The 27,631-nt window shown below is 40.3% G+C and overlaps 1 protein-coding gene across 4 annotated transcripts in view; it reads right to left on the bottom strand.

The window, feature by feature from the left end:
* ODAD2 (outer dynein arm docking complex subunit 2) overlaps nt 1-24,826 on the bottom strand; it is a 178,720-nt gene extending 153,894 nt beyond the window's left edge. For 2 of the 4 annotated variants that reach the window (XM_057733900.1, XM_057733904.1), the window contains exons 1-7: nt 24,779-24,826; nt 20,815-21,077; nt 14,765-14,922; nt 12,490-12,691; nt 11,756-11,862; nt 11,447-11,583; nt 8,777-8,893 (exon numbers count right to left, since the gene is read on the bottom strand). In XM_057733900.1, coding sequence (XP_057589883.1) covers nt 8,777-8,893; nt 11,447-11,583; nt 11,756-11,862; nt 12,490-12,691; nt 14,765-14,922; nt 20,815-21,038 — 945 coding nt within the window. In that variant the 5' untranslated portion in view covers nt 21,039-21,077; nt 24,779-24,826. Of the gene's footprint in view, nt 1-8,776; nt 8,894-11,446; nt 11,584-11,755; nt 11,863-12,489; nt 12,692-14,764; nt 14,923-20,814; nt 21,078-24,778 lie in introns of those variants that run through there. The other 2 variants (XM_057733901.1, XM_057733902.1) reach the window with 2 other exon arrangements.
* Between the last annotated feature and the right edge of the window lie 2,805 nt (nt 24,827-27,631).

Below are 27,631 nucleotides of genomic sequence, written 5' to 3'. Positions count from 1 at the left end.
GTTGGCCATCTGTATGTCTTCTTTGGAGAAATGTCTATTTAGGTCTTCTGCCCATTTGTGGATTGGGTTATTTGCTTTTTTGGTATTACGCTGCATGAGCTGCTTGTATATTTTGGAGGTTAATCCTTTGTCCATTGTTTCATAGGCAACTATTTTTTCCCATTCTGAGGGTTGCCTTCTTGTCTTGTTTATGGTTTCTTTCTCTGTGCAAAAGCTTTTAAGTTTCATGAGATCCCATTTGTTTATTCTTGATTTTATTTCCATGATTCTAGGAGGTGGGTCAAAAAGGATGTTGCTTTGATGTATGTCAAAGAGTGTTCTGCCTATGTTTTCCTCTAGGAGTTTTATAGTGTCTGGCCTTACATGTAGGTCTTTAATCCATTTGGAGTTTCTTTTTGTGTATGGTGTTAGGAAGTGTTCTAATTTCATTCTTTTACATGTAGCTGTCCAATTTTCCCAGCACCACTTATTGAAGAGGCTGTCTTTTTTCCATTGTATATTTGTGCCTCCTTTGTCAAAGATAAGGTGCCCATATGTGTTTGGGCTTACCTCTGAGTTCTCTATTCTATTCCATTGATCTTCCTGTCTATTTTTGTGCCAGTACCATACTGTCTTGATCACTATGGCCTTGTAGTATAGTTTGAAGTCAGGAAGCCTGATTCCATCCGCTCCATTTTTCCTTCTCAAGATTGTTTTGGCTATTCAGGGTCTTTTGCGTTTCCATACAAATCGTAAGATTTCTTGCTCTAGTTCTGTGAAAAATGCCATTGATAATTTGATCGGGATTGCATTGAATCTGTAAATTGCTTTGGGTAGTACAGTCATTTTCATTATGTTGATTCTTCCAATCCAGGAACATGGTATGTCCCTCCATCTGTTTGTGTCGTCTTTGATTTCTTTCATCAGTGTCTTAAAGTTTTCTGCATACAGATCTTTTGCCTCCTTAGGCAGGTTTATTCCTAAGCTTCTTGAGTCTTCTAAATGATGTTTGATGCTTGAAGCACAAATTACAACATTGTCTCATACAGTTATCAACAGGAAGGAAATAAAGACAAACATAAATGAGAGAGGGTAAAGGGACTTAAAGGGAGTTATGGTTTCTATACTTCACTCATGGTAAAATGTCAAACCAGTAGATTTTGATAACTTATGTGTAATACAATATCTACACAACCACCAAAAACTCTACACAAAGATACACTCAAAACACTATGGAAAAATCAAAATGGAGTTAAAAAAAAAAATGTTCAAGCAATCCAAAGAAAATCAGGAAAAAGAATAAGAGAAAGAAAACAGAAAACGGAAGGAGATAACAGAAAATAAAACTAAGCTGGCCAATTTAAACTGTAATATATCAATAATTAAAAGTAAATGATCTAAACACACCAATGGATACATCAATAGGAGTTTCAGAAAGTGGATTTTTAAAATGACTGTCTACAAGAAACTCACTTCAAATAAAATGACACAGATAGCTTAAAAGTAAAAGAAGGGGAAAGGATATACCATGCAAACGTTCGTTTAAAAAAAAAAAGCAGGAGTGGCTATATGAATAGCAGATTAAGTAGCCTTTAGAAAAAAGAGAATCACCAAAGACAGAAAGGGACATTACATAATGATAAAATACTCAATCAAGAAGGCATAGTCCTAAATGTGCTGCCAACACAAAAACAGAACTAAGAGGAGGAACAGACAAATCTACAATTTCAAATCCCTCACTCAACCCTGAGACATAAAGAACTCAACCTCACCAAAAACTGAATTTATAGAGATTTAAGTCATTGAGAATGAGTTCTCTGACTACACTGGAATCCAACTAACAGTGAAACATGTGATAGGAAAATCTAATGCTGAACAGCAAACTTCTAAATAATCACGGATCAAAGAGGAAGTCTCAAGGAAAAAAATGTTTATTGAGGTATAGTTGATTTAAGTGAATTTTTTTAAAATAGAAAAACTGAATGAAAATGAAAATAGTGATAACACCAAAATGTGTGACAGGTAGGCGAAGTTCTATGAGGGAAATTTTTACCACTAAATATTTACCTTAAAATGGAAGAAAACTCTCAAATCAAGAGTCTAAGCTGCCACCTTAAGAAACTAGAAAAAGAAGAGCAATATAAACCCACAACAGGCAGGAGGATGGAAAAACAGATGCATCTCTGAAGTGTCAACGTTACGGTGAGAGCAGGAAAGTGGAGAGTGCCTTCCACCTTCTGCTGTCCTGCCCCCAGAGAGGTGATCACCTGTTTCTGAATGTCTTTGTCCAAAAGACAAACAGCTTCTCTACAGATGAATGTTGACTTAACATTATTCACACCTGAAATCACCAAAATTGCTTTCAATGAAAATATGACTAGATTAAATTAAATGTATGATTTAAAAAACTAGAGGAATAACAGGAAATGAAACCCTAAGTAAAAAGAAGAAAAGAATAAATACCAAAGTGAAGTAGAAAAAAGAAAAATAGAGAAAAACAATGAAACTAAAAGCGAGTTCTTTGAGAGAATTGAGAAAAATGATGGACTTCTAGCCAGATGGATCAAGAAAAAAATAAAACACAACGATTAATGAATAATACGGGACACGAGAGAGGTAACAGTAGCTACAGATTCTACAGTTGTTAAAAGGTTAATAAAAGAATACTATAAAGAAGCTTATACCAATCAATTCAACAACTTAAATGAAAGGGATTCATTCCTTTAAAGACAACCTAGCAAGCTCCCTCAAGAAGAAACAGATAACCTGCCTGGCCCTAGAACTAGTTAAGGACATTGAATTTGTAGTTAAAACCTTACCACAAAGAACAGTCCAGGCCCAGGTGGCTTCACTGGTGAATTCTACCAAACAGTTAAGACAGAAATAATATCATTTCTACACAAACACTTCCAGAAAATTGAATGCGAGATAAAACTTTACAAATCATCCTGTAAGATCAGTATTACTCTGATATCCAAACCAGACAAAGATATTGAAGAAAAGAAAATTACACATTGATAATCTTACATAGATGCAAAACTTCTCAATAAAATCTTAGCAAATTAAGTTTTTTAAATATATAAAAAGGATAATACACCCTGAACAAATGAAGTGTGTCCCAGAAATGTAAGGTTGGTTTATCATTTGAAAATCAATATAATTCACCATGTTAAACTAAAAAACTCATGATTAATGCAATAGGTACAGAAATATCATGGTAACATCCAACATCAACAACTTGGAATAGAGGGGAACTTCCTCAACCTTATAAATTTCATCTATGAAAAAACTGACAGCTAACAATAATTAGAAACTGAAAGTCTTCCCTTTACTATCAGGAACAAGAAACCACATCTATTCAACTCTGTACTGGAGTTTCCAGCTAGTGCATTAAGAAAAGAAAAAGAAATAAAATGAGTGAAATTGGAGAGGAAGAGGTAAAATGATCTTTATTCAGAGACAATATGATCCTCTACATATAAAACCCTTGAGAATCTACAAACCAGACAAAACTAACAAGTGACTTTAGCACGGTTTCAGGATATAAACTCAATGTACAAAAGTCAAGTGTATTTTTATGTAGTAGCAACAATCAGAAATTGAAACTTTAAAACTATTGTTAACAATAGCCCCCAAAGAGGAAATATTTATAGATACATTTCACAAGAGATATGTAAGACTGTGCACTGAAAGTTACAAAACAATGCTGAGAGAAATTAAATAAGATGGAGAGACATGCTAAGTAATACTAAACAAATGGGGAGACATACTGTGTCCTGTGGATTGGAAACCCAATACTGTTTAGATGTAGGTTCTTAAATTGATCTATAGATTCAATACAATATCAATCATAATTCCTTCAGGGTTTTTATGAAGAAATTGACAAGCTGACTATAAAATTCGAATGGACATGCAAAAGAGATAGAATAGTCAGCAACTCTGAAGGACAGAAGCAACATTGGAGGATTGACACTTACTTGACCCAAGACTTACTGTAAGTAAGTAAGTAATCAAGACAGTGTGGTTCTGGTATAAAAATAGACAGAGAGATCAATGGAACAGAAATATACCCATACAAATGGACAACAGTGCAAAGAAAGGACAATTCTTTTTCGACAGCTAGATATCTACATGCAGAAGAAAAAAATGAGCTTTGATCCACACCTTGTATCATGTACAAAAAAATATATTAAACTGGATCATAGGCCTAAATGTAGAACCTAATGTTTAAAAACTTCTGGTAAAAAGCACTGGAGAAAAGCTTTGTGATGCTGGGTTTGGGAAAGCTTTATTAGATACAACACTATAAATAAATAACAAATTGGACTTCATCAAAATTGAGGACATTTGCTCTTTGAAAGACTCTTTTTGGAGAATGAAATGACAAGCCACAAACTGGGAGAAAATATTTACAAATCCTATATCTGAAAGAATATATGTCGACATGTATGTGTGTATGCATGTATGTGTATATGTGTGTATATATATATATCTCATAAATCAATAATAAGAAACCAAACAACCCAATAAAAAATGGGCAAAAGATTTGAATATACACTTTACCACTTTAGATATATGAATGGCAAATAAGCATATGAAAGTATTCTTTCAAGAAATGCAAATTAAAACTCAGTGAGATATCCGTACACACCTATTAGAATGTCTGAAACAAGGGACCGACCGTACCACTCACTGAAGAGTATGTGACACAGCTGTCAATCTCATGCAGTGTCGGAGCGGACGGAGAATGTTACAACCACTTTGGAAAAGAGTTTACCAATTGCTTAAAGTTAAACATATAACCACCATATAACCTTGCCATTCAAGTCCGAGGTTTTACCCAAGAAAAATGAAGGCATGTGGTCCCTACCCTGGTGGCGCAGTGGTTAAGAATCCGCCTGCCAATGCAGGGGACATGGGTTCAATCCCCGGGCCGGGAAGATCCCACCCACATGCTGCAGAGCAACTAAGCCCATGCACCACAACTACTGAGCCGGCGCTCTAGAGCCTGCAAGCCACAACTATTGAAGCCCGTGCACCCTAGAGCCCACGTGCCACAACTACTGAGCCCATGTACCACAACTACTGAAGCTGTGTGCTCTAGGGCCCACATGCTGCAACTACTGAGGCCATGTGCTGCAACTACTGGAAGCCTGTGTGCCTAGAGCCCATGCTCTGCAACAAAAGAAGCCATGGCACCGAGAAACCCACGCATGGCAATGAAGAGTAGCCCGCAGGCAGTAACAAAGACCCAAAGTAGCCAAAAGTAAATAAAAATTTAAAAATTAAAAATTAAAAAATTTTAAAAAAGCATATGGTCTGTAAAAATAAACACCCAAAAACAAAACATTAAAAATATGAGAGCTTCAAATTTAAAGATTTGTACAATGTTTGGAAGACAAAGTAAAGGAATATTTGCAGAAAGTGTGGTGGGGTGTGTGAGAGAAAAGAAAATCAGAGGATCAATCTCAGAGGCCCCAAAATCAAACTAGAAGTTTCAAAACGAGAACAAAGAGAACAGAGTGGAAAAAAATGATTAAAGACATAATACAAAAACATTTTTCCAGTTCTGAAGGATATATGCCATCATTAATGAAAAACAAACAAAAACCAGCACCAACTATATCATCATGAAAATTACAAAACAACAGGGATAAGAGAAAATCCTAAAGGCTCATTATATGGGAAAAGCCAAAACAAACAGTTCACATAGGAAAAATGTCTTTAAAATTCTAAGTAAAAATTATTTTCAAACTGTCATTATAGAAACAACAACTGAGAGAGAAGAATAAAGATATTTTCAAACATGCTAACCCTCAATTTTTTCCCTCCTATGTGCCTCTTTTACTCAGGAAGTGCTACCAGAATGATGGGGTGGACCAAGAAAAATAAAACTGATGAGAAGGGCACTTCCTCAACAAGATAAAGGCCATATATGGAGAGCCCACAGCTAACATCATATTCTACAGCAAAAGCTGGAAAGCATTTCCCCTAAAATCAGGAGTAAGACAAGGAATGTACTTCTGCCACTTCTATTCAACATAGTCCTGAAAGTTCTAACCATGGAATTTGGCAAGAAAAAGAAGTTTAAAGCATCCAGATTGTAAAGGAAAAAGAAAACTATCTCTGTTCACAGGTGGCTTGATCTTATATATAGAAAAACCTAAAGATTCAAAAGAAACTGAATTAAATAAATTCAGCAAAGTTGCAGGATTCAATTTTGAATTTCACATTCAAAAATCAGAACTGATTTTAACACTCAAAAATCAGTTGTATTTCTATACACTAACAGTGGATAATCAAAAAGGACATTAAGAAAACAATTCCATTTACAACAGCATCAAACAGAATAAAATACTTAGGAATAAATTTAACCAAGGAGGCAGCAGACTTGTACACTGAAAACTATAAAACATTGCTGAAAGAAGTTAAAGAAGACACCAACAAATGGGAAAACTTTCCATGTTCATGGATTAGAAGATAATATTCTTAAGATGACAAAGCATCTATAGAGTCAATGCAATCCCTTTCAAAATCTCAGTGGTGTTTTTTGCAGAAATGGTAAAACCAAGCCTAAAATTCATATAGAAAGTCAAGGGACTCCAAATAACCAAAACAGTCTTGAAAAAACAAGGACAAAGTTTGAGGGCTCACACTTCCTGATTTCAAAACTAGTACAAAGCTACAGTAATCAAAACAGTATGGGACTGGTATATGGCAAGACATATATGCAGATGCAACAGAACTGAGAGCCCAAAAATAAACCTTGAAATCTATAGTCAATTGATTTTTAACAAGGATGACAAGACCATTCAGTGGGGAAAGAATAATGTGTTCAACAAATGGTGCTGGGAAAACTGAACATCCACATGCAACAGAATGAAGGTTGTCCCTCACACCATATACAAAACCTAACTAAAGGTGAATCAAAGACCTAAACTTCAGAGAACTTAAACTAAAAAATTCTTAGTAGAAAAATTAAGGGCAAATCTTTGCTACCTTGGATTTAGCAATGGTTCCTTAAATATAATACCAAAAGCACAGGTAACAAAATAAAAAATATATTAATTAGACTTTACCAAAATTTAAAATGTTTGTATACCAAAGGACATTATTAAGATGAGTAAAAAGACAACCTATAGAATAGGGGAAAATATGTGTAAATCTTTTATCTGATAAGGAATTAATACCCATAATATATAAAGAACTCCAGCTCAACGACGAGACAATTTAATTGTTTAAACAGACAAAGGACTTGAACAGACATTTCTTCAAAGAAGATATACAAATGACCAACAAGCACATGAAAATGTGCTCAACATCACTAATTATTAGGGAAATGCAAATCAAAACCACAATGGGATACTGTGTTCACACTTATTGGATGTCTATAATAAACACAAACACACACAGAAAATATCAAGTGTTGGTGAGGATGTGAAGAAACTGAAATCTTCATACCTGCTGTTGGGAATGTAAAATGGTTCAGCTGCTGTGGAAAGAGCTTGGCAGCTTCTCCAAAAGTTAAACACAGATTACCGTATGACCCAGAAATTCCACCCTGACATGTACACCCAAAAGAATTGAAAAGAAGGACTCACATATTTGTACACCAATATTCATAATATTTTTCACAATAAGCAAACGTGGAAAACCCAGCATCCATAAATAGATGAACCGATAAACAAAATTTGGTATACACATAAATGGAAGATCATTCAGCCATAAAAAGGAATGAAGTTCAGATACAGGCATGTCACAGATGAACCTGGAAAACATTATGGTAAGTGAAATATGCCAAACACCAAAGTACAAATATTGTATGATTCCATTTACATGAAACACCTAGAATAGGTAAATTCATAGAGACAGAAAGTATATTAGCATTTACCAAGAGCTGGGGGAGAAGGAAAGAAAAGTAATTGCTTAGTTTCAGACGATGAAAAAGATTTCGAAATAGTAGTAACAGTTGCACAACCTTGTGAACGTACTTCACGCCACTAAATGATACTCAAAGTGGTCACCATGGCAAATTTTATATTTTATGTGTATATATTTTATGACAATAACAACAGCGCAACAACAATGGAAGACTGGGGTCCAGGAAATAAGTGATCCAACACCAGGAAACAAAAAGAATTCACAAAATGATGACAGAGAAGTGCCTGGATAAGAGCAGTGACAGCAGCGGCAGAAATACAGAGACCTGATGAGTGAGTTCTCATGGGGTCTGGGAATTGCCAGCAGCCTGAGAACCAGCCTGGAACACAAGCGAATCGCATTAATGTTCCTTGCATATCGTTTCTAACCTACATCAGCTTCAACCAAAATTTTATTTCACAAAATATTACACTGACTGATTTCTTTGTCCAGCACAATGTCACAAATCATAGGAGACACAAAAGTGCCGTTCTTAGGCACATGCAGTTGACACACTTAAGAAGACTAACCAGCTAGGTAGCAATCATGGGATTCCCAGAAAGGATAAAAATAATCAAAATGTCTAGGCTTCATTAGCAGAACTGAGTCCTTTGCTCCTAGTGTGATTAATGCAAAATGAAAAAGTCCTATTTAGAAAGCGCTTTGAAATATTACACCTGTCACCTAAAGTAAACCAGAAGCATTCTTAAACTGCTACATTTACAAAATTTACTACTTTATATTGTGGGAAACACTCTAATAGTTGAAAGTATTGTCCAAAACGAGGCAGAATTACTCTCCGATTTTTTATATTATAGAAAGTTGTAGCCAAAAAATATAATGCCATGGAAGTTCAAAAAGAGACTGTAACACTTACCTGTTTCGACATATTTTCTGAAAATATGGCTGATTTTTCTCTTAAAAGTGTGATGAGGTCTTTATAAATTTCACCTTTTCTCTCATAATTAATTTCCCCCTCATCCTCTGTTTTGCCCTTTGGGAGAAAAAGTTTGGTGCTATAATTAATGGACTAGCAATACAAGAACCTGATCAATATGTCACAACCCAAGCGCAAGTACTGTTTTCTTCTCCAAAGGATCCCACGTATCAGTCTTTATACATGAAGTGTACAGGCAAACCCTTCCTTCTTAATGTTACCTATCTACTCACTCATTCATTCATGCAGCAAGCCTTTACCAAGGGCCTCCTAGATGCACAGGGCACGCTGCTATCCAGCAGAGGCCTGAAAGCTCCCGTCCCTCTACACTTCTCTCCTGTGAAAATTCATTATGATGTCAAGAGCTTTTGATGAAGCCACAGAAGGCCTTGAGGTTAGAATGCCACCACACAAAAGCCCGTGTTTCTGCTGATCACACCCTGCTCTTGTTCTGTGTGGAGCACAACTGCTATAGGCTCGTTTTCTAGGGGTGTGATCTCCGTGTAACCATCTGCCGCTCCCCCTCGGCCTCTCTCTCTCTCTCCTTTCCTCATTTCACTTTGCTTTCCTTTGCCTATTATTCTTCCTTCACCATACGTGTGTGTTTGCACACATACGAATATAAACTGTAGTGCGTTACATATATAACTGTATATATAAAACATATATATATATATATATAAACTGCAGAGTGTTATACATTTTCTTGTACTTTCTGAACAGCTTCAGTTCCTTGTCTTTCATTTTTTAAACTGAGAGGAACACTCAGATGTTTCCATATCAAATACAGTTGTATGTGCATCAATAGCCTTTTACAGAAGCAAAAGCTCCTCACCCCACTCTGGAAGGCCAAAGAAAAGCATTCCTTTTTTTCTTTTAATCTCTTATTTTCCGATAGGAGATTTTGCTTCTCTAAAGTATCAGAACAAACTGGAAGCAAAATCATATTTAGGTTGTCTGCTTCCTCTGTGCAGAAACAAGCCCAGGGTCAGGCTGATAAGAAAACACGGGAAGGCGGGTCAGAAGACATGCCTCCTGCCATGGAGAACAGGCACCGCATCTCGATACCCACCCAGGCAGAGAGGCGACTGCTCTCCAAACAGTCCCCCGGGGTAGGTGGATCCCCATTACGGCAGGATGTTGCCGTGAGTCCCAGATTTACACGGAAGACAGCGAGGGCTGGGTTTTGCAGAGGACTCCTTCTAGCTAAGTTCAGTCAACAGCTGTGAGACGCAAAGTCAAGGTTTTGATCCAGAAGATCCAGAGGCCCACCCGCCCAGGCTCTGAGCCTGCAGAGCTGCGTTTCTCTGCTGCCAGGCCGGCTGGGTCTCAGTCAGCAGGCGGGCAGAGGCCGTCGGGGAGGCTGGACGAGGCAGCAGGGACATGCTCCCTCCCGAGTCCCGTCAGAGCCACCCAGCCATGCCCCTCAGCCCGCAGTGGCAGTTGCTTCCAGTAGCAACAGTTGGTTCTAACTTCCACGGGGTTTTCCCAGAGGCCCAGCACCAGGCTCACTACCCCCTGCAGAAATACCACTAACAGCCGCCCACAGCCCCATCCTCGGAGGCCCGGGCCAGCTCTGCCGAATCCTCCTTGAGCCCCTGAGGTACCAGCACTAACTGGGCAGCACCCACTCCTCAGGGCTCTGGGGCCGGTTTCATGGAGACACCTGGGCTACGACGGGACCAGCATAGCCTGGAGGTGACCATTCTTCAGACCCCTAAGGAACCACCACCGATGCAAGCAGGGTCCACTCTTCAGAGGTGAAAGTCCCAGGTCTGCACAGCCCTGCCCTGAGATGCTGAGGTCCCAACACAGCCCCCCAACCCCGGACAGCTGGGGCCCCACTTCAGGGGGCACCTCCTCCAGGCACCCACATTTGGGTCCCCTCCTTCCCTCCCATTTGTCCCCTCAGCTCTGAGGGCAGAGCCACAGTTATGGCTCTTGCATCACCTCGATGATCCTTTTTAATTAATTAACTAATTTATTTATTGGCTGCATTGGGTCTTCATTGCTGCACACAGGCTTTCTCTAGTTGTGGAGAGTGGGGCTACTCTTTGTTGCGGTGTGCCAGCTTCTCATTGTGGTGGCTTCTCTTATTGCGGAGCATGGGCTCTAGGCACACAGGCTTCAATAGTTGTGGCACATGGGCTCAGTAGTTGCAGCTCACGGGCTCTAGAGTGCAGGCTCAGTAGTTGTGGCACATGGGCTTAGTTGCTCCCTGGCATGTGGGATCTTCCCAGCCCAGGGATCGAACCCGTGTCCCCTGCTTTGGCAGGCAGATTCTTAACCACTGCACCACTGCCTCGATGATCCTTTTTTGACTCTTCTTTCCTCTCATACTTGAGTCATTAATCAGCAAACTGATTATGTTAAAGAGGCTTTAGCTTTAGACAGCGGAACGGGTCACCTTGAAGGCCATTTCCTACAACACTGACTTAAGGACCCGCAGGGGAGACTGAGGCAGCAAACACACAGCAAAGGGATCTGCATGAACCCCACAGAACACACTTCATTTTCTATGGTTTTGGGATTCAGTCCTGGAGACATGCCTGCACTTACAGAGACCAAGCTAAGGACCAAAGTCAATACTGTCTTTAAAAAATTACTTACGCCATTTAAAAACACTCCTTCTTTGCTACAAGTAACGCACAGAGTTTCGCCATCATGTGGTTTCACCAGCACGTAGCAAATTTCCCCTTGAATCTGTCTCCAAGGTGGGGCTCGACATCCATTAGAAAATTCATAATCTGAAACCAATTATCCGTCAATTACAAGGAGCTCCTTAACCGCAACTTGTAAAGTAGCTTGGCTTCAAAAACTAGGACTGAAAATTTAAGTTTTCATTTCTTAAACATTTAATGTAGCTACTGAAGCATTTAGAAAATATAATTATGGAAATATATATAATATTAAATGAACCTGAGGTATACTCGATAGACTCCAAGACTGTCTGTTCTTCCTTTCCTGAGAACCGTTTAAGCAGCTCTATATCATTCTTAACAGTCCTTGGATTTAACCGTATTTCTCTGAAATAAATGTTTAGAAATTCATTGTAAATACTTTAAAACAGAATCTGCAGCAAACAACATGAAAACATTCCATTATATCAGGGGAATATCTTTTTGTGTAATTAAACTATCAGTTAAATTATACAACAACAAAAGTGCAGTGAACGTTAACCATGTTACAATCTTACAACACTGTCAAAACGTCAAAGAATCAGTGATTTGAGTTGAATGCAACATTAAACCTACTCACTTAAATATTCACTTCATTTCTTAATGATAATAACAAAGTAGTGGAAAACACTAGACACATGAACACATTTCAAACTTTATAAACTGTACATGATAATTGCATCACAATTTTAAAATTTAATAGTTTAAGAGACTTTGAAAATAACAAGGCCACTTAATGTCTTCAGAATTAGATGAAACTCCACTAGAATGTTTTAGCCATGTGAACTGAAAATTTTATTATTTAGAACTAGAAATATTCATGCAATAACTAAAATTTTATTCCAAAAAAAATGTAATGTTAAATCAATAGCAACCACTTCCAAACCTTATTTTTCTTGTGTTTTTTCCCTAAAGCTCTGAAAGTACTTTTTATAACCAGTTTTTAGAGGTTTCTTTTTTCAAAAAAAGACTCACAAGGAAATATGATTCAGAGAATGATTGAGTAGGTGCAGATCCAGCTGCTTGAGTAGCAAGGCAACCTCCATCTTACTCTCCCTCTCGGGGTCAGCATCTTTGCTCATTTCATCAAGAATAGTTAATTCAGATGAGTCTTCATTTATTTCATTTATCATATTATAATCCAAGCCCAGGATTTTTGCTACAGGATTTCTGTTTGCTGACCGAAAAAAGGAAATGTAAAAAATTATCCTCTTGTCTTCTATTACAAGAACCATAGAGACTAAAGAGTCCTTTGGGGCCCACTCAAATGGGTTTCTTTCATTAAACTTTCTCTGATAGACCAAATCTGAATTAGTCTCTACTTCTCAGATTCTACTCTACTTAGGAACTTTCTTACACCTCTTGAGATGTTTACCTTGTACTATAAAATCATCTATATATATGCCATCACCCTAATAGGACAGAAGCCAAGAGGGCTATTTTTCTTTTGTTCAGAATAGAAATTCAATCAATACATTCAGAATTGAAGATACAGAAATACTGGTCTCCTTAGAAGAATGATCACTAGAACTGTGTGTGTGTGCGTACCAGTGAACAGTATTCACAAATGCTTTCTCTCTAAAATACCATGTTTTTCTCAGCCTACAGATCTACTGCCAATCTTTTCTACCTGTTTGAACTGCTTATATTTTCAATGTCTTTTGACGTTAGTTGGGAAAAAATCTTAACCAGTATTTACACATGTGCCAAAATTACAGTGAAAAATTTAAACACCAACTCATGAAAGTTGAACCTAGAGATGTTGAAAACAGAATTTTATAAAGGCCAAAAAACTATATGGTTGAAAATGAGGGAGAAAGGGCCAAAATCATGTTTAGAAAGGAGGAGGAATTCAAGTCAGATGAAAATATATATGTATTTGGATGGGGGTGTGGGGGACGCCTATGGGACTAATTCAGAAAGCTTGACCTGATGGAAATGAAAAGAAGCACAGTGATGGCACTAACATTCCCATGGGAAATGGACTATTAGCAGGAAAGGCTGGGGGAGGGGCAAGGGAAGGAGACCCAGGAACCAACCACTGGTGAGCATCTCTACTCACCACCTTAACTGTCGTCTCTAAAGATTAGGAAGAGAGATACTAGGTGAATTCTGGGGAAAGACACAGAGCTGACTTCCAAATTGCCAGATACCGTGCAATTTGGACCTGAAACTAAGAGCTGGACCTAGAACTCTTACAGAAAGGGCAAACTGTAGCAAAGGATGTGTATTTAGCCAGATTGGGTATATAACACTCTATGTATCAAGTCTATATATTAAGTTGAATTTAATGAACAGCCGTGCCTCTATTAACTCTTCTTAAATTCAGTTTCATTCTCAAGATTTCATCCCTCCTCAAAAAAGTAGCTCTGATGTATAGGAGGAGAAGGCAAGTCATAAAAAGAGACTGCTCTTCTAAGGTTCACATCTTTTAAAAAATTAAAAGAAAAGAAAAGGGCCCAACTTTCCACCTCACAGCCATGGACAGTGGCAAAGAATGATGAGAGACAGAACTCAGGTACCTTATGCCTGGGACCCACCAGTTACATGATTCCAAAGAAGCAAAACACATATAGGACATAATTACCTATTGTTAGGTATTTTTACTTGTAAGAAATATGTAGAGCCCAATTATAGCAGGTAATCAATCACATTCTCTTTTGCATGCTAGATGATTAGATAATAATAAGAACATTATATAACTTTAGTGAAGAGGGAAAATATTTCCCACTGAATGAATGTAACTATTCACAGAAAGCTCTGTACTTCCACAATGGAAAGGGCTGAGACAAATGGAAAGTGAGATTATTACAGGCTGTCTGCTAAAGGAGGAGGCTACATTTGTTTTAAAGGAAACAGCTCACCATCTATCACAGCAGAATGTAAGAGCAGAGGGTAGCTTCTGGTGCTGGCCCTGGACATCTGTCTTTTCCCCTGACGTGAACCTTAAAGCCCTCAGATCTTTCCAGAAGCTAAGAAGGCTCTCTTTAAACCACACACTAAAATTGGAAATCTAGAAGCTTACTAATGCTAAAGCATTAGGCTTTTCACTTAAAGCAGAAATCTGATATGAGCATAACATTTCAGCCAAGAAAAATTAATGACATTTTTATGAACATAGGACTTTTTACCTTCTAGGTTATAGAACTTTTTTCAAGAGACTATAACAAATGATTCCTTCCTCCCCCTACCCCGCCCCCAAGATTATGTTTCTAAAAGTTCAAATTACAGACTGGAGTGTAAATATCACCTTCAATACATGCTTGTGCTTCCTTCAGCTTTGTATTTTTGGCAACATACAACATGCGTGCCAGCTGCCCAAAGCTCCTAATTTTAATTTGTGGTACAGAGAGAAATAGCAAAGGCTGTCCATTTTTATCAACTTCTTCTGATTTGACTGTTGTTTCACTAAAAAATGAAAACAAAATATTTTTTGAAAGCTTAAGGTTACCTGGATGCCAGCAAAGTTAAATTTAAGACATTTCAACAAATTATTTCCACGTCTCATGATAAAACAGAGAGAATATAAATATCTCTTGTTAGAAGCTCATCTATTTTCCCACTTTCATCCACACTCAGGCCCTTAAACCCCCAAACTTATTAGCAACGTGATATATCCAGGAAGAAAATTTTTAAGCAATTTCTTGAATACCTATGTGAACTCAATCAGGTTTTGGTTTTTCTAATAATGCACTGGACATCTTTTTAGAAATCACTGGTTCTCCTCCTGCACTGTTGGTGGGAATGTAATGTGATACAGCCACCTTGGAAAACAGTATGGAGGTTCCTTAAAAAACTAAAAACAGAACTACCATATGACCCAGCAACCCCACCACTGGGCATATACCTGGAGAAAACCATAGTTCAAAAAGACACATGTACCACAATGTGCACTGCAGCATTATTTACAATAGCCAGGACATGGAAGCAACCTAAATGTCCATCAACAGAAGAATGGATAAAGAAGATGTGGCACATATATACAATGGACTATTACTCAGCCATAGAAAGGGATGAAATTGAGTTATTTGTAGTGAGGTGGATGGACCTAAAGTCTGTCATACAGAGTGAAGTCACAAAGAGAAAAACAAATACCGTATGCTAACGCATATATATGGAATCTAAAATCATGGTACTGATGAACACAGTGGCAGAGGAAGAATAAAGACATAGAGGTAGAGAACATACTTGAGGACATGGGGAGGGGGTAAGGAGAAGCTGGAACAAAGTGAAAGAGTAGTATTGACATTTATATACTACCAAATGTACAATAAATAGCTAGTGGGAAGCAACTGCCTAACACAGGGAGATTAACTCGATGACTGCTGATGATCTAGAGGGGTGGGATAGGGAGGATGGGAGGCAGGCTCAGGAGGGAGGGGATGTGGGGATATATGTTTAAATACAGCTGATCCACTTTGTTGTACAGCGGAAACTGGCACAACAGTGTAAAGCTATTATACTCCAATAAAGACCAAAAAAAACCCCAAAAAACCACTAGTTCAAAACCATTCACATTTTGTGGATTTCTACTATTATTTTAATTATAAAATTTTTACAGCACAGTAATTAGTGGTTAGGAATTTTCTTGGCTACTCTGTTTATGAGCAAAAAAAGCTAAGAAAAAAGACAAACTGGACGCCCTCTGCAGATTATCTGCCCACTCCAAACCCCCAATTTGGTTTACTTTAGGATAACAGCAGTTTTTCTAACAAGGATTTTTCCTGATCAGAAATGATTAGCTCCCCTTGATTGGTGTTTCTGCCCATTTAAACTTTTTTAGTTTGGCATTTCTAAAATATTAACATGTTTTTACGGCAGTGATCTATCTACAGATTTCTACCACTTACAACATTACTTACACTGCCTAGCTCTTTCATTACATACTGATATTCTTGGCAGGCTGTCCACATATTAAAACTGGATATTTTAAATTGTAACGCAGATAAATAACTGTGAAATGTTGACAGTTCATCAGAAAAAGTAAATCTGACACTCAGACAATCTACTACTATTTCAGTAGAATAGAAACAGGATAGAAACTATGGGAGGCAGAACAATGGTTCCTCCCGTGACATCCATGTCCTAATCCCTGGAACCTACGAACATGTCACCTTATGTGGCAAAAGGGACTGTGCAGATGGCTTACGTTAAAGATTTTGAGGTGGGAAGGCTACGCTGGAACATCTAGGTGGGTCCAATGAAATCGAAGCAGTCTTTAGAGGAGGCAGGGCGCAGGGTCAAGTCAGAGAAGGCCATGTGCCCATGGAAACACGGGTCAGTAATGCGGCGCCACGACCTGAGGAAGCCAGGTGGCCTCCAGAAGCTGGAAAAGGCAAGGACGAATTCTCCTTCAGCCCACTGAAGGAAGACAGCCCCACCCAGACTCCTTATGGATTTTTCACCTCTAGAACTGGAAGATAAAAAATGTGTTGTTTTCAGCCATTAAGTGCATGGTAATTTGTTACAGCAGCAACAGGAAGCCAATATAGGGACTTCATCAGACTCATCCACTGCTGTAACCCCAGGTCCTCAAAGAATAACTGCACACAGAAGGTGTTCAACAAATGCACGAGGAATAAAGGAAGGACAAAATGTTTTTAGACTTGCCAGTGATGTGCATCATTTACAAAATGTATATTTTCCCTGGAATAAAGCTTTGGGATTTACTGTAATCCCTTTAGGATTGAGGGGCTTTCTTAGAGGCCTGTACCAGGGCTGGCCACTGGCGCTGATCGGGTGAGAAGAGTCACGGGCAGCCCGAATGCCCACAGCATCAAGCTCCTGAATTTGAGAAAGTAAAACTCCCACAGAGACCTGGGAGAACCCAGGGACATTTTTCATGGCTCCTGCCAGCTGAAGCCAGTAGCTGGACAGAGCAGGAGGAACTAAAGCACCAGTGATGGAGAGGACTGTTGAAAAGCAGGCTCCCGTTTCAGGCTCACAAATCTCTGGTCCCTGAAGAACAAGCTCTTTGGAAGAAAGCTGCGGTAGCCACCTTGATAAGGTTAAGAAGAATGAAAGAAAGAATAAATGAAATCCCCCCACCTGATCAAGGGACTTTTAAACTGGACTTGGGGGAGGGAGCTCAGAATATTCAGCTTACGCTACAGAGAGCAGGAAAAATGTCTTATTTATTTAACCCCTAAGTCAAGTTCCGTGTCGGGAACACAGTAATTATGTATGTCATAGTAATTACTCCACAAATAAGGCTTATAGTTGAGAAGTTATTCAATAATTCTGAGGAATGAGAAACAAAGAGTTCAATTACAGAACGTCAGGCCACTGATCTTAATACTGTGACTTTGAAATTTTACTGAAATACAATACTTACTGTCTCATAAAACAATACCATTTTACAGTTGGAGATCATGTAATTCAGTCCTTGGTGATACTGATCAGAAAACCAAGGACCAAATAGGCATGAACTATGTGTGAAGTGTGCATTCCTGGGGGAGGAGGGCACTTGCTCAGGCGTCCAGACTTCTCATCCACAGAGAACTTGTACCATCATATAATTTTGTGCCAACTCATGTACATCACTGAGTCACAGCAGTTCATAACTAACATACAGCAATATTAAAGCAGACATGATTCAAAAATCATAGTTCTACCAGAAGAGAGAATAGAAGAGGTAAGAACACTTTCACAAAGCGATTCTGAACGCTCACCCAAGCTTCATTCTAGAGACTCAAAGCACCTCAGCTCTGTGTACCACCCACAGTCACCTGTCCTTAATTTACAGTGACTTGGGCTTCATTCTGAGGTGTTTCAGGAAGATTATTAATCTCATCCTGTGTAACAAGAACAAAAGCAATTGGAAATGGTGATAAAAAGAGACCTATGGTTTCCATTACAATGGAAGGAGAGGCATTTTCCCCTCAAAACTGAACGTGGAGAGATGATACTGTGGGACGAACAGCTGCACGTCGGGAATGAGTCTAAAGGAAATGAGTGCCTCAGGCCAGCTCGGAAAGTGCTGTGCTTATCTAGTCAATTAAAAACCACCTGCACAAAATGATAGAAGACGGTGGATGGAACCTACAACCTCCTCGTTGTGTGACTAAAGGATCAGTTTCAACGTCAGACGCCCACGAGCCTAACTCTAGAGGAAGGCTGATCACACTTGTGTAGACCGCTACAGAGAGCACATCTGGAGATGCACAACATCCGCTGAGAAGAGAGGCCACAAGAAAAAATATGGTCCCCAAATATCTGCAGAGATCAACAAAATCTGTATCAGTATAGACACAATTGACTTGTTTTGGAACAAGAGGGCTGAGAGAATGTACATCCCCGAGAAGAATCTGCCTTTAATCTAAAACATCCAAGGATATTACTGTTTGGTAGAAACACGTCCAGAGACTTCAGGCTTAAATCCTTCATGATGACCTGGTTATCCACATGGACTTACAGATATGAATCCTGAGTAGTGGGCTTCCCCCACTTTAAATAAGTGAATAAATGTGTTCTAAGTCTCAGTAGCTAAGCAAAAAGAGTGAAGATGAACCAAAGGGCGAAGAGTGAGGCAATGAGGCTGTTTCACCACTCACTCTTCTTGCCATTGAGGGCATCTCTGGCTTACATCACTTGTGTTGCTGGACGTAGCAAACACCAAGTGGCTATGGGTTGCTGACAGTTCTTTGGTTTAGGGGGTAGAACACGGGGTATGGTCAAGACGTGGATGTGAAAGCACTAGGTATTCTCCATCATTACCAAAATCTCAGCTGTATCCTTTGCCTTCTTTGGGGCAGTTAGTACCTACGTGGTTTTTATCAAGACACAAAGGCATGGTTTCCTCCCTACATAGCAAGCGCCACTATCACACTCTCTCATTCCTTCCACCATTAAAATATCATCAACAAAGATCAGAAACAAGAATGACAGATAGAAAAGTTGGCCCACGGAAAAGCTGCATGGTAAATTCGACAGAAGGAAAACAATCAAGGGGTAACTCGTTCAAAATATACATGGTGTCAAAATATCAAAACATCCTGCTTGAGGGAACATTGTACCTTTAGACTATATGCAGAGATATAAAAATAGAAATAAAGCAAGAAGAAACTGGACAGGCATAGAGAAATAGTGATGCATTACGTGTATGTCAGCCCCCTAACTAGGTCACAGATGTGATCATGTCTGTACTTGGAACACAGAGTAAGTACAGAGGCAAGACACAACAACAATCTTGATCTCTTCTGACATTTGCTTTAAATCCATCTTTGTACTAAGTAGTTCATCTGTTTTTAATTGATTTTACAGATGAGTTCATCTTTCAAAAATTAGAAAAAACAATGTGTGACGCTACATTGAACTTAGGTGGGAGCAATGAAGCACTTTGGGAGAAAGCGACCATAAGCACAGTTAAAAATAAGATACAATTAAAAAAAAAAAAAAAGAGTTCAGAAAATTCAGAGAGAAAATGGATCATGATACCAGAACTCCAGAGCTCTTGAAATACAGTTCCAGAATGGTTTTGCAGTTCTAAAAATTAAATTCAGAGTTTATTCTCTCAAATAACCCCAAAGGGAAAAAAAATGGAAAAGGCATCTGTAGGAAGCTTTGGCTAGACACCTGTTTTTGATAAGATCAGACTTTAAAAGTTCATACGCAAAACCAAAGAGGGACAGAGACGTAGAACAGAGGGCCAGAATGCCTGAAGTGACACATAACAAATTAACCACAAAAAAAAAGTTTATATGAATTTATACATATTTATCACTTACAATTACAATGATGCATATATATTTTATATAAGTATAATTATATGTATATACATTTATCTAATTTACATAAAATATATATTTAGCTATGTTCAAAAGAGACAAACTGATAGCTCACTGTTTGAGGTGGAAGTAGGATTTTTTTTTAATCTCAGATTTGGAAGGGTCTCGTTTGAAGACAATGTTATTTGTCAAGAAGTCTCTCCCTTTTATTAAGCAAAATGTACCACTCTCCCTCTGCCACCCCATAGATGTTACAGATTTAAATATCAGAAGGGATTCTGTCTATATCTGAGGTCACAAAATCAATGTCTAGTGGCATCTGGCAGGTCATACGAGTGGAAAGACCCATCACAAAGCAATAGCAAATGTTGGCAGTGTGGTGACCTGGAGAACACATCCCCTATCAAAAGAAAGTTCAAGTTTAAACATTAGATAGATTTTACCCACGTGCCTCCAGTTTTCTGAGATTTCTGAGATTCACAGAGGTTAAGCAACTTGCTCCAAACCTCCACCCAATTGATAAAAAAACGTGCAATTGAAGATATTAAACTCTAAAAGCAATTCACTGGCTTACCTGACAACATAACCTGATCCAAAGGCTGGGGGATCCAAATTTGTTTTCCATTCCAGTGGTTCTACAAAAACATAGTTTGCCTCTTGGGGATGTTTATAGATAAAACTCTCCACAAACATAATAATTTCCTCCAATATCGCCTCATTGAGAGGGGTAGTTTCCAAGGTCCTAGCCCCGTGCCCCGCAGCTGTCCACTGCGCAGACCTTGTCAGTGCCACGCCCATGGGCTCTCAGGATGTTCAGACCCGAGCTCAGCGCACACACTGTGTCAGAGCAGAGAGAGAGAGAGACAATAGCATCTACCTTTCCACCGCAACATTTCTCATTTTCAAGATTTTAAGCTAGCACTTACCCAACCTGCGTTCTGTTTATTCATATGAGCAGGGGATTTTTTAATTATCCAATTGCTCTCCAATTCAATAAAATAGTTAACTTTCCCTGAGCCAGCTCTAAGTAAAACTGATGAGGACATAAGGATTTTCCAATACCTGCCTGCCCTGGAATGAATGACTTCTTTCTCATTTTCCTGGGGCCTGAGAGAGAGGATTCAAACAACTGGGCAGAAAATGGAAACAGAGAAGTCCAAGAGTGGAAAAAAAGAATCGGAGGAGGTTGGCATCAAGGCCTTTGGTTTGCAGCTCTGCTGGGGCCAGAGGTTAAGTCAGCAATTGCTCTTTTGAGCTGGATCACACATTGTTTAGCATCAGGCTATTAAACTGGATTCTGCTATTCTCTGTCATCATCACACATCTGCATCAGTGCAATGACAGCTGATGAAGATGATCCTGAGAGCTCTGTAAGTTCCCCCAAGTGCCTTCTGAACTCATAAGCAATTGAATAAGAACATTAAGTGAAACAGAATTTTAACTTTTTCCTCAAAATTGGTAAAGCACATATTGACCCTATTAATCAAAATATTTGAGCAATTCAAATTCCGTACTCCCTGCCCATATATCCTGCCCAGAATATTTTATTGTAACTCATAACTTTCTTAAGAGCAAATGTGAGAACAAATGAGAATCTTTTTAGCCTGTTTATCTAAATTGATTCTCAAAAGTCTCGCATTAAAATGTAAAACAGAAATTGAAATAAACTTCACTTTAGCTAAATATAAATTAGCCTTCAAAAGAAGATATTTGAAAAGAAAACATTATCTGTAAACTTAAGAGCCAAGTTAATAAATAAGTTCTGACATTAATACACAATGGATATTTAAGTCTTTTTTTCAGATAATCTATACTTGTTTATTTCCTCATTTGTAATGAAACTGATCATTAAAACCTTTCTTCTGGAATGTCTGAAGATTGGTTAAAAATTAAAGAAGAATAAAATTAGCATCGCCCTCGACCCATCATTATTACAAAAGCTCAGTACCAACATTCTACAGGAATGATTTGGAGATTTTACTTTCCATCCTGTATTAAATCTTGAAATCCAGCAACAGGGACATCTAGATCAGAGGTCCTTGACTGGGCAGTACTGGCTGCTGAGAAGCAGTGGAGAAGCACTGTACAGATGTTTTATTATCAAAATGATACGAATGGGACATTGTTAACATTTAGTGATGAGGACCAAGGAGGCCAGATGTCCTGCAACATGCGGGACAGTCCCCCAGAAGGAAGACTTAGGCTGCAATCTCCAGCATCTAGTACATAAACAATTTCAGATAATTAATACCTGAGCCTACAACCTATCGCTACTTTACAAATAAACAGGAAGGATTTTTTTCAGTTGTAGTAATATGCACTGAATTTTCCAGAATTGAAACGATCATCCAAATTAAAGGACAGTTGTAAATACTTCATTTTATATGGAACTTTACCAAGGGGTCAGCATTTTGTAAAATTATATCATTGATTGAAATGCTAGTTACACAGTTTGTTCCAGTGACATGTCTGTATTTGGAGCTACTGCATACATAGCACTTCTATGTAGGGCTGGAGCAGCTGATTACTTCATTATATACTCTAGGATAGTGGTACCTGAGCATTCACATGCTGATATCTACTACAATAACCTTCCTTTATTTTACAGTTAGAGCGCCACTGAGATTTAAAACTATGATTTTGATTTCAGAAGAGTAAAGTGGGCATTACAAAATATTTGTTATAAAAAGCAAGTATTGGATCAGTTAAGGTTGAGAACAACATATACACAGATGTACATATATATATCTGTAAAAGTGCTAGTGAAATAAAATGTATACCAAAAATGTACAAATTTGTTCTGTGCCATTTGATTTAGTATTCCAATGTTTTATTTCTATTGCTAGGTTCTAAACACATAAGCAGGTACTCATGTTTTTGTGTGACACTTGAGTTTCCCAAGATGATGAGAAGTGCAAATAGATTTATCTTATATGGAAAGGTTTAGGTGGACAGTTGTGTTTGTTTTTAATCTTAAGTGTAAACTTGTTTCGGTTTATAAAGCTGTACTGTGTGCATCATTTCCTACTTGAAGCTTTTAAAAGAAAAATGTGAAATTACATACGGCTGTGGCAGTCAACGTACCACACAGCAACTTCCTGGAAGACACTTAACAAGGAGCTACGAAATGCAAAATGTTCTTCTTTTCATCATGATAAATTTTCTAGGAATGTGTGTAACATATTTGACTTTATTCAAATTGTTTTTCTGAGTCTATCAAGCAGGCAGCTGCAGCACTGGACAGGCTTGACTTATGAAGGCCTAAGAAAATCTTAGGGGGCCTATGATGCTATTATTAGAATATTACTAGGGGAAAAAAAAGTGGAACAAAATCGCAAAGAGAAGACCATGTATAAAAGACCTTGAAAATAAATAAATAAATAAATAAAGGCTTCGCAGGCCGAACTGAGTTTGTAAAAGAAAAAAATAAGTAGTCTTGTATTTTTTTCTGCTTAAGTATGAGAAATTTCCAGTGGCCTCTTAATTTGCCAAGAGAACCAAAGCTACAGCATTTATTCCACTAATTCCAGTGATATTCCAAAATGGTCAGTATAACGCGGGTGAAAATTAAAAAAATAACAGTTTTTTTATCAGGACAGGCTGATAGGAAGTTTCCACCCAGCGCCAATCCATGAATTCTTAGGGCCTGAGAACCATGGTTACAATGAACACATATGAATACACAGGGCATATCTTTGAATTAAATTAAGATGTTAAAGTTTAACAATTACAAGGAAAGAAGTTTTTGTGCACTTGTTTGTTTCCATAAATTGAGAATCACTTTACACTCAGGCTCTCTACTCATCCATTAGATACAACAGTTTGTTTTTCTTTTTTACGGGTCCGTTGCAAGCCTCCACTATCATTAATAAAATGAAACCCATTCGTGAATAACTTCTGTAACAGTTGAGCAGAAACAAAACCAAATTCTTTATGAGACTGCGGGGAATATAAGCGCCCACGCTCCAGAGCTGCGGCTGGGGAAGTGGGTTAGGAGGCAGTGCCTACACTGGCATCCTGAGAACCAGGAAGCTAGGCGGTGAGACCTTCAGATCAATTAGCTTCAGAGCCGACAGGAACCGAGTCTGGAATCAAAGCAAACCCAACACCGGTGTGAAGACACGCGATGCGGGTACCAGCTGGCCCCTCCACCGGAGTAACGCGTTAGCGCGGGAGGCCGGTTCCCGGGCGGAGCGGGGAGGGGGAGGCCGGAGGGGCGTCAGGGAAGGCGGCACCGAGACTGAGGCGAAGCTGCAAAGGCGGAGGAGGAAGGAAGATGGAATGCGAGACGTGGATGCGGTCCCAACGGGGGGTCGGGGGACGCGACGCGGAGGCGGAGGAGCGGGAGGTCCCCGGGCCCGGGCAGGAGCGGGGTGGCCGCGGGGAGGCAGGGGCTGGACGGGGGAGGGAGAGAGACGGGGAGCGGGCGGATCTGCGGCCCGAAGGGAGAGAAGCCGGAGAAAGGACACGCGCGGGGCCCGAGCGCGGCTCCGCACTTCTCCACCCACGCGGACGCCGCGCCCGCGGGCCGCACTCACCTGCCGCGCCCGGCTCCGTGCCCGCTCTGCGCCCCGCGCCCCGCGCTCCGCCCGCGCGCGCCGGTTGCTAGGACGCCGGGTAAACACGGAGCCGCGCCGCGCGCACCCGGCCAGCCCCGCGCTGCGCCCTCGCGCCCTGGAAAGATGCTGGGTCCTCCTCCTCCTCCTCCTCCTCCTCCTCCTCCTCCTCCTCCTCCTCCTCCTCCTCCTCCTCCTCCTCCTCCTCCTCCTCCTCCTCCTCCTCCTCCTCCCCCTCCTCCTCCTCCTCCTCCTCCCCCTCCCCCTCCTCCTCCTCCTCCCCCTCCCCCTCCCCCTCCCCCTCCCCCTCCCCCTCCCCTCCCCCTCCCCCTCCCCCTCCCCCTCCCCCTCCCCCTCCCCCTCCCCCTCCCCCTCCCCCTCCCCCTCCCCCTCCCCCTCCCCTCCCCCTCCCCTCCCCCCCCTCCCCCTCCCCCCCTCCCCCTCCCCCTCCCCCTCCTCCTCCTCCGGGGCGGGGCCCCGCTCATGCCACCAGGTGGGAAATGTTCACCTTCCCTAAGGCTTTAGCAGCAGCTTCACGGAGAACCGAAAGCAAATCGAAAATAGTTCGAAACACCGTTTTTCTTCCCCGCAGGCTTCCAGACCGCAGTCCTGTAGCGTCCCGGGAGGGGTTCCGTGTACCTGAAATCTTCACTGGGTTCACAAAAATAGCACAGGGCCTCTCACAGGATATTTCAGGTCCACATTTTTCTCTCCAGAAAGCAAATGAGCTAGAATTCTCAGATAACTCACTGGAAAGGCAGAAACTGCTCTTGGATACCCTAGTTCAGAGAACTGGAACGAAGTGAGAACATTTCCCCGTGTTTTTAAATGCCTTTTACCTTTGTGCATTAAGATGAGCTTGACCCCACAAGTAGACACTCTACCAACAAGAGACCAACCTTGAAAAACCAGTGGGGAATGAGGGAATGATGAAAAAGAAAATATTTGGTGGGAAAAAAGAGAGAGAGGCAATGAGCACTGTAGCATCTTGGGGGCTGGAGTGTTTGGGGACAGTGCTGGACAAACCAGGTGGGACAGTGTTCAGGAACTGGAACTGGATTGTTTTTCCTTAAAGCCGGAGAGGCAAATGTGTGAGGATGTTAGGTGTCAAATGTCAGACATGACAAAGCCTGTCTGCAGACACATAGAGAAATAAGATAGATGTGGCCTTTGTCTTGGGTTCTTTTCGTCTCTTCTTGAGAGTGTAAACGTTATTAGGAGTGGAATCGTTTTGCCTGAAGGGGCCTCTACTTCCTCTACTCTCCTAGAGTTGCAGGCACCAGAAAGGAAGATTATGTGCCAATAGGTTAAACGGCCCATTCAAAAAAAAAAAAAAGTGGAGCGATTACACTTAGAGACAATCACAGCACCATGCCTGTAGAGCTGATGCACCTCATGAACTGGTGAAGGTCCACAGGCTGGTGAGGGTCTACCTTTCAGAGGCGTTGTGAAGTGGTCCTAGAAGCAGGGACACTTCTTTGGGTACTTTATTTCACTTGGGCATTTTAATCAACTGTATAATATGAGACAGCATTTACTGGGCCCATGTAGAAACTGGCCAGAGGTCTACAAAGTTCTGGACAAGTGACCTTGGTTTGCAAAGCAGGAAAATGTCAGCACCAACTAAGATCTGAGCATTCGTGTCCTTATTTGCCAAATTCATGCCAAGGGTCAGAATCTGCCATTCTTAATCTGATTGCAAAATTGGAATTTATTAACCTTGAGATTTTTCCAAGAAAAAAAACGCTTCTAAGAATATTTAAATTTGTAGAATTCCCAGCTGGCTTCTTCCAGTTTTTTCTTGCCACGTGGAAGCACTAACTTGGCTGACCAGCTCGCAGCTTAACTGACCACTTCTCAGAGTGCTAACCAGTCTCCCAGTAGGACTTACCTAGTCTTTGTCTCTTTGCCTGTCTCCTACCACTGCAGTGAGCGCCATGAAATACAGACCTTTTCTGTCTCCTTCAAGTCTGTATCCGTAAGAGCTAGAAGAGAGACTGACCCGCGGAAGGAACAAAATTGATGAATCGTCTGGTCAAAGATGGCTTGCTACCTGACATTCTGTGTTGACCCAGGCACCAGAAGGGTGAGGCCTGCGTTTCCCTGGACACAATTGTTAGAACCAGTTTGATGATTTTGAGTGACTGTGTTATGGAAAAGAGCATTCAACACTGAGAGCACCGGGTGATCTCTGTAGCAGAGGCCTCTCCCAGCACTGCCTGCAGCTAGAACATGGCCCAGTTCTGTCCAGTGGAACTTTAGAGAAAGTCTGTCATGGGCGTCTGAGAAAGGCTTGAACATTTTTGACTCACCCCTGCAACTTTCTTTGAGCTAAATGTGCTCTGTGTGCAACCATCCACCAGGGCTCAGGGCAGCTCAGTTCCCCTGATGCACAGTAGACTTAGATTCTGTGTAAGTATTTGCTGGGGTTTCCTAACAAGGTACCACAGACCTTAAACAAATAGAAATATATTGTCTCACAGCTCTAAAAGCTAGAAGTCCAAAATCAAGGTGTTAGCAGGGTTGGTTCCTTCTGAGGCTGTGGGGGAAGTAGCTGTTCCAGGCCTCTCTTGGCTTGTGATGGCCATCTTCATGGTCATGGGATGTCCTCCCTGTATACCTGTCTCTGTGTGCACATGTCCCCCTTTTCTAAAGACAACCATCATATTGGACTAGGGCCTACCCTCATTAAGCCATTTTAGTTTCCACTGCCTCTGTAAGACCCTCTCTCCTACAAGGTCGCATTCTGAGGAACTGGGACTTCACCATATGAGTGAGGGGTGGGGTGGGACACAGTTGCAGACACAGCATTCTGTAAACAGGGGAGTCGGCGGG

Source organism: Hippopotamus amphibius, chromosome 4, assembly GCF_030028045.1.
Source record: "Hippopotamus amphibius kiboko isolate mHipAmp2 chromosome 4, mHipAmp2.hap2, whole genome shotgun sequence".
NCBI classification, from domain to species: Eukaryota; Metazoa; Chordata; class Mammalia; order Artiodactyla; family Hippopotamidae; genus Hippopotamus; species Hippopotamus amphibius.
Note: the sequence above shows the minus strand (reverse complement) of the source record. Positions and strands in the feature narration are given on the sequence as shown.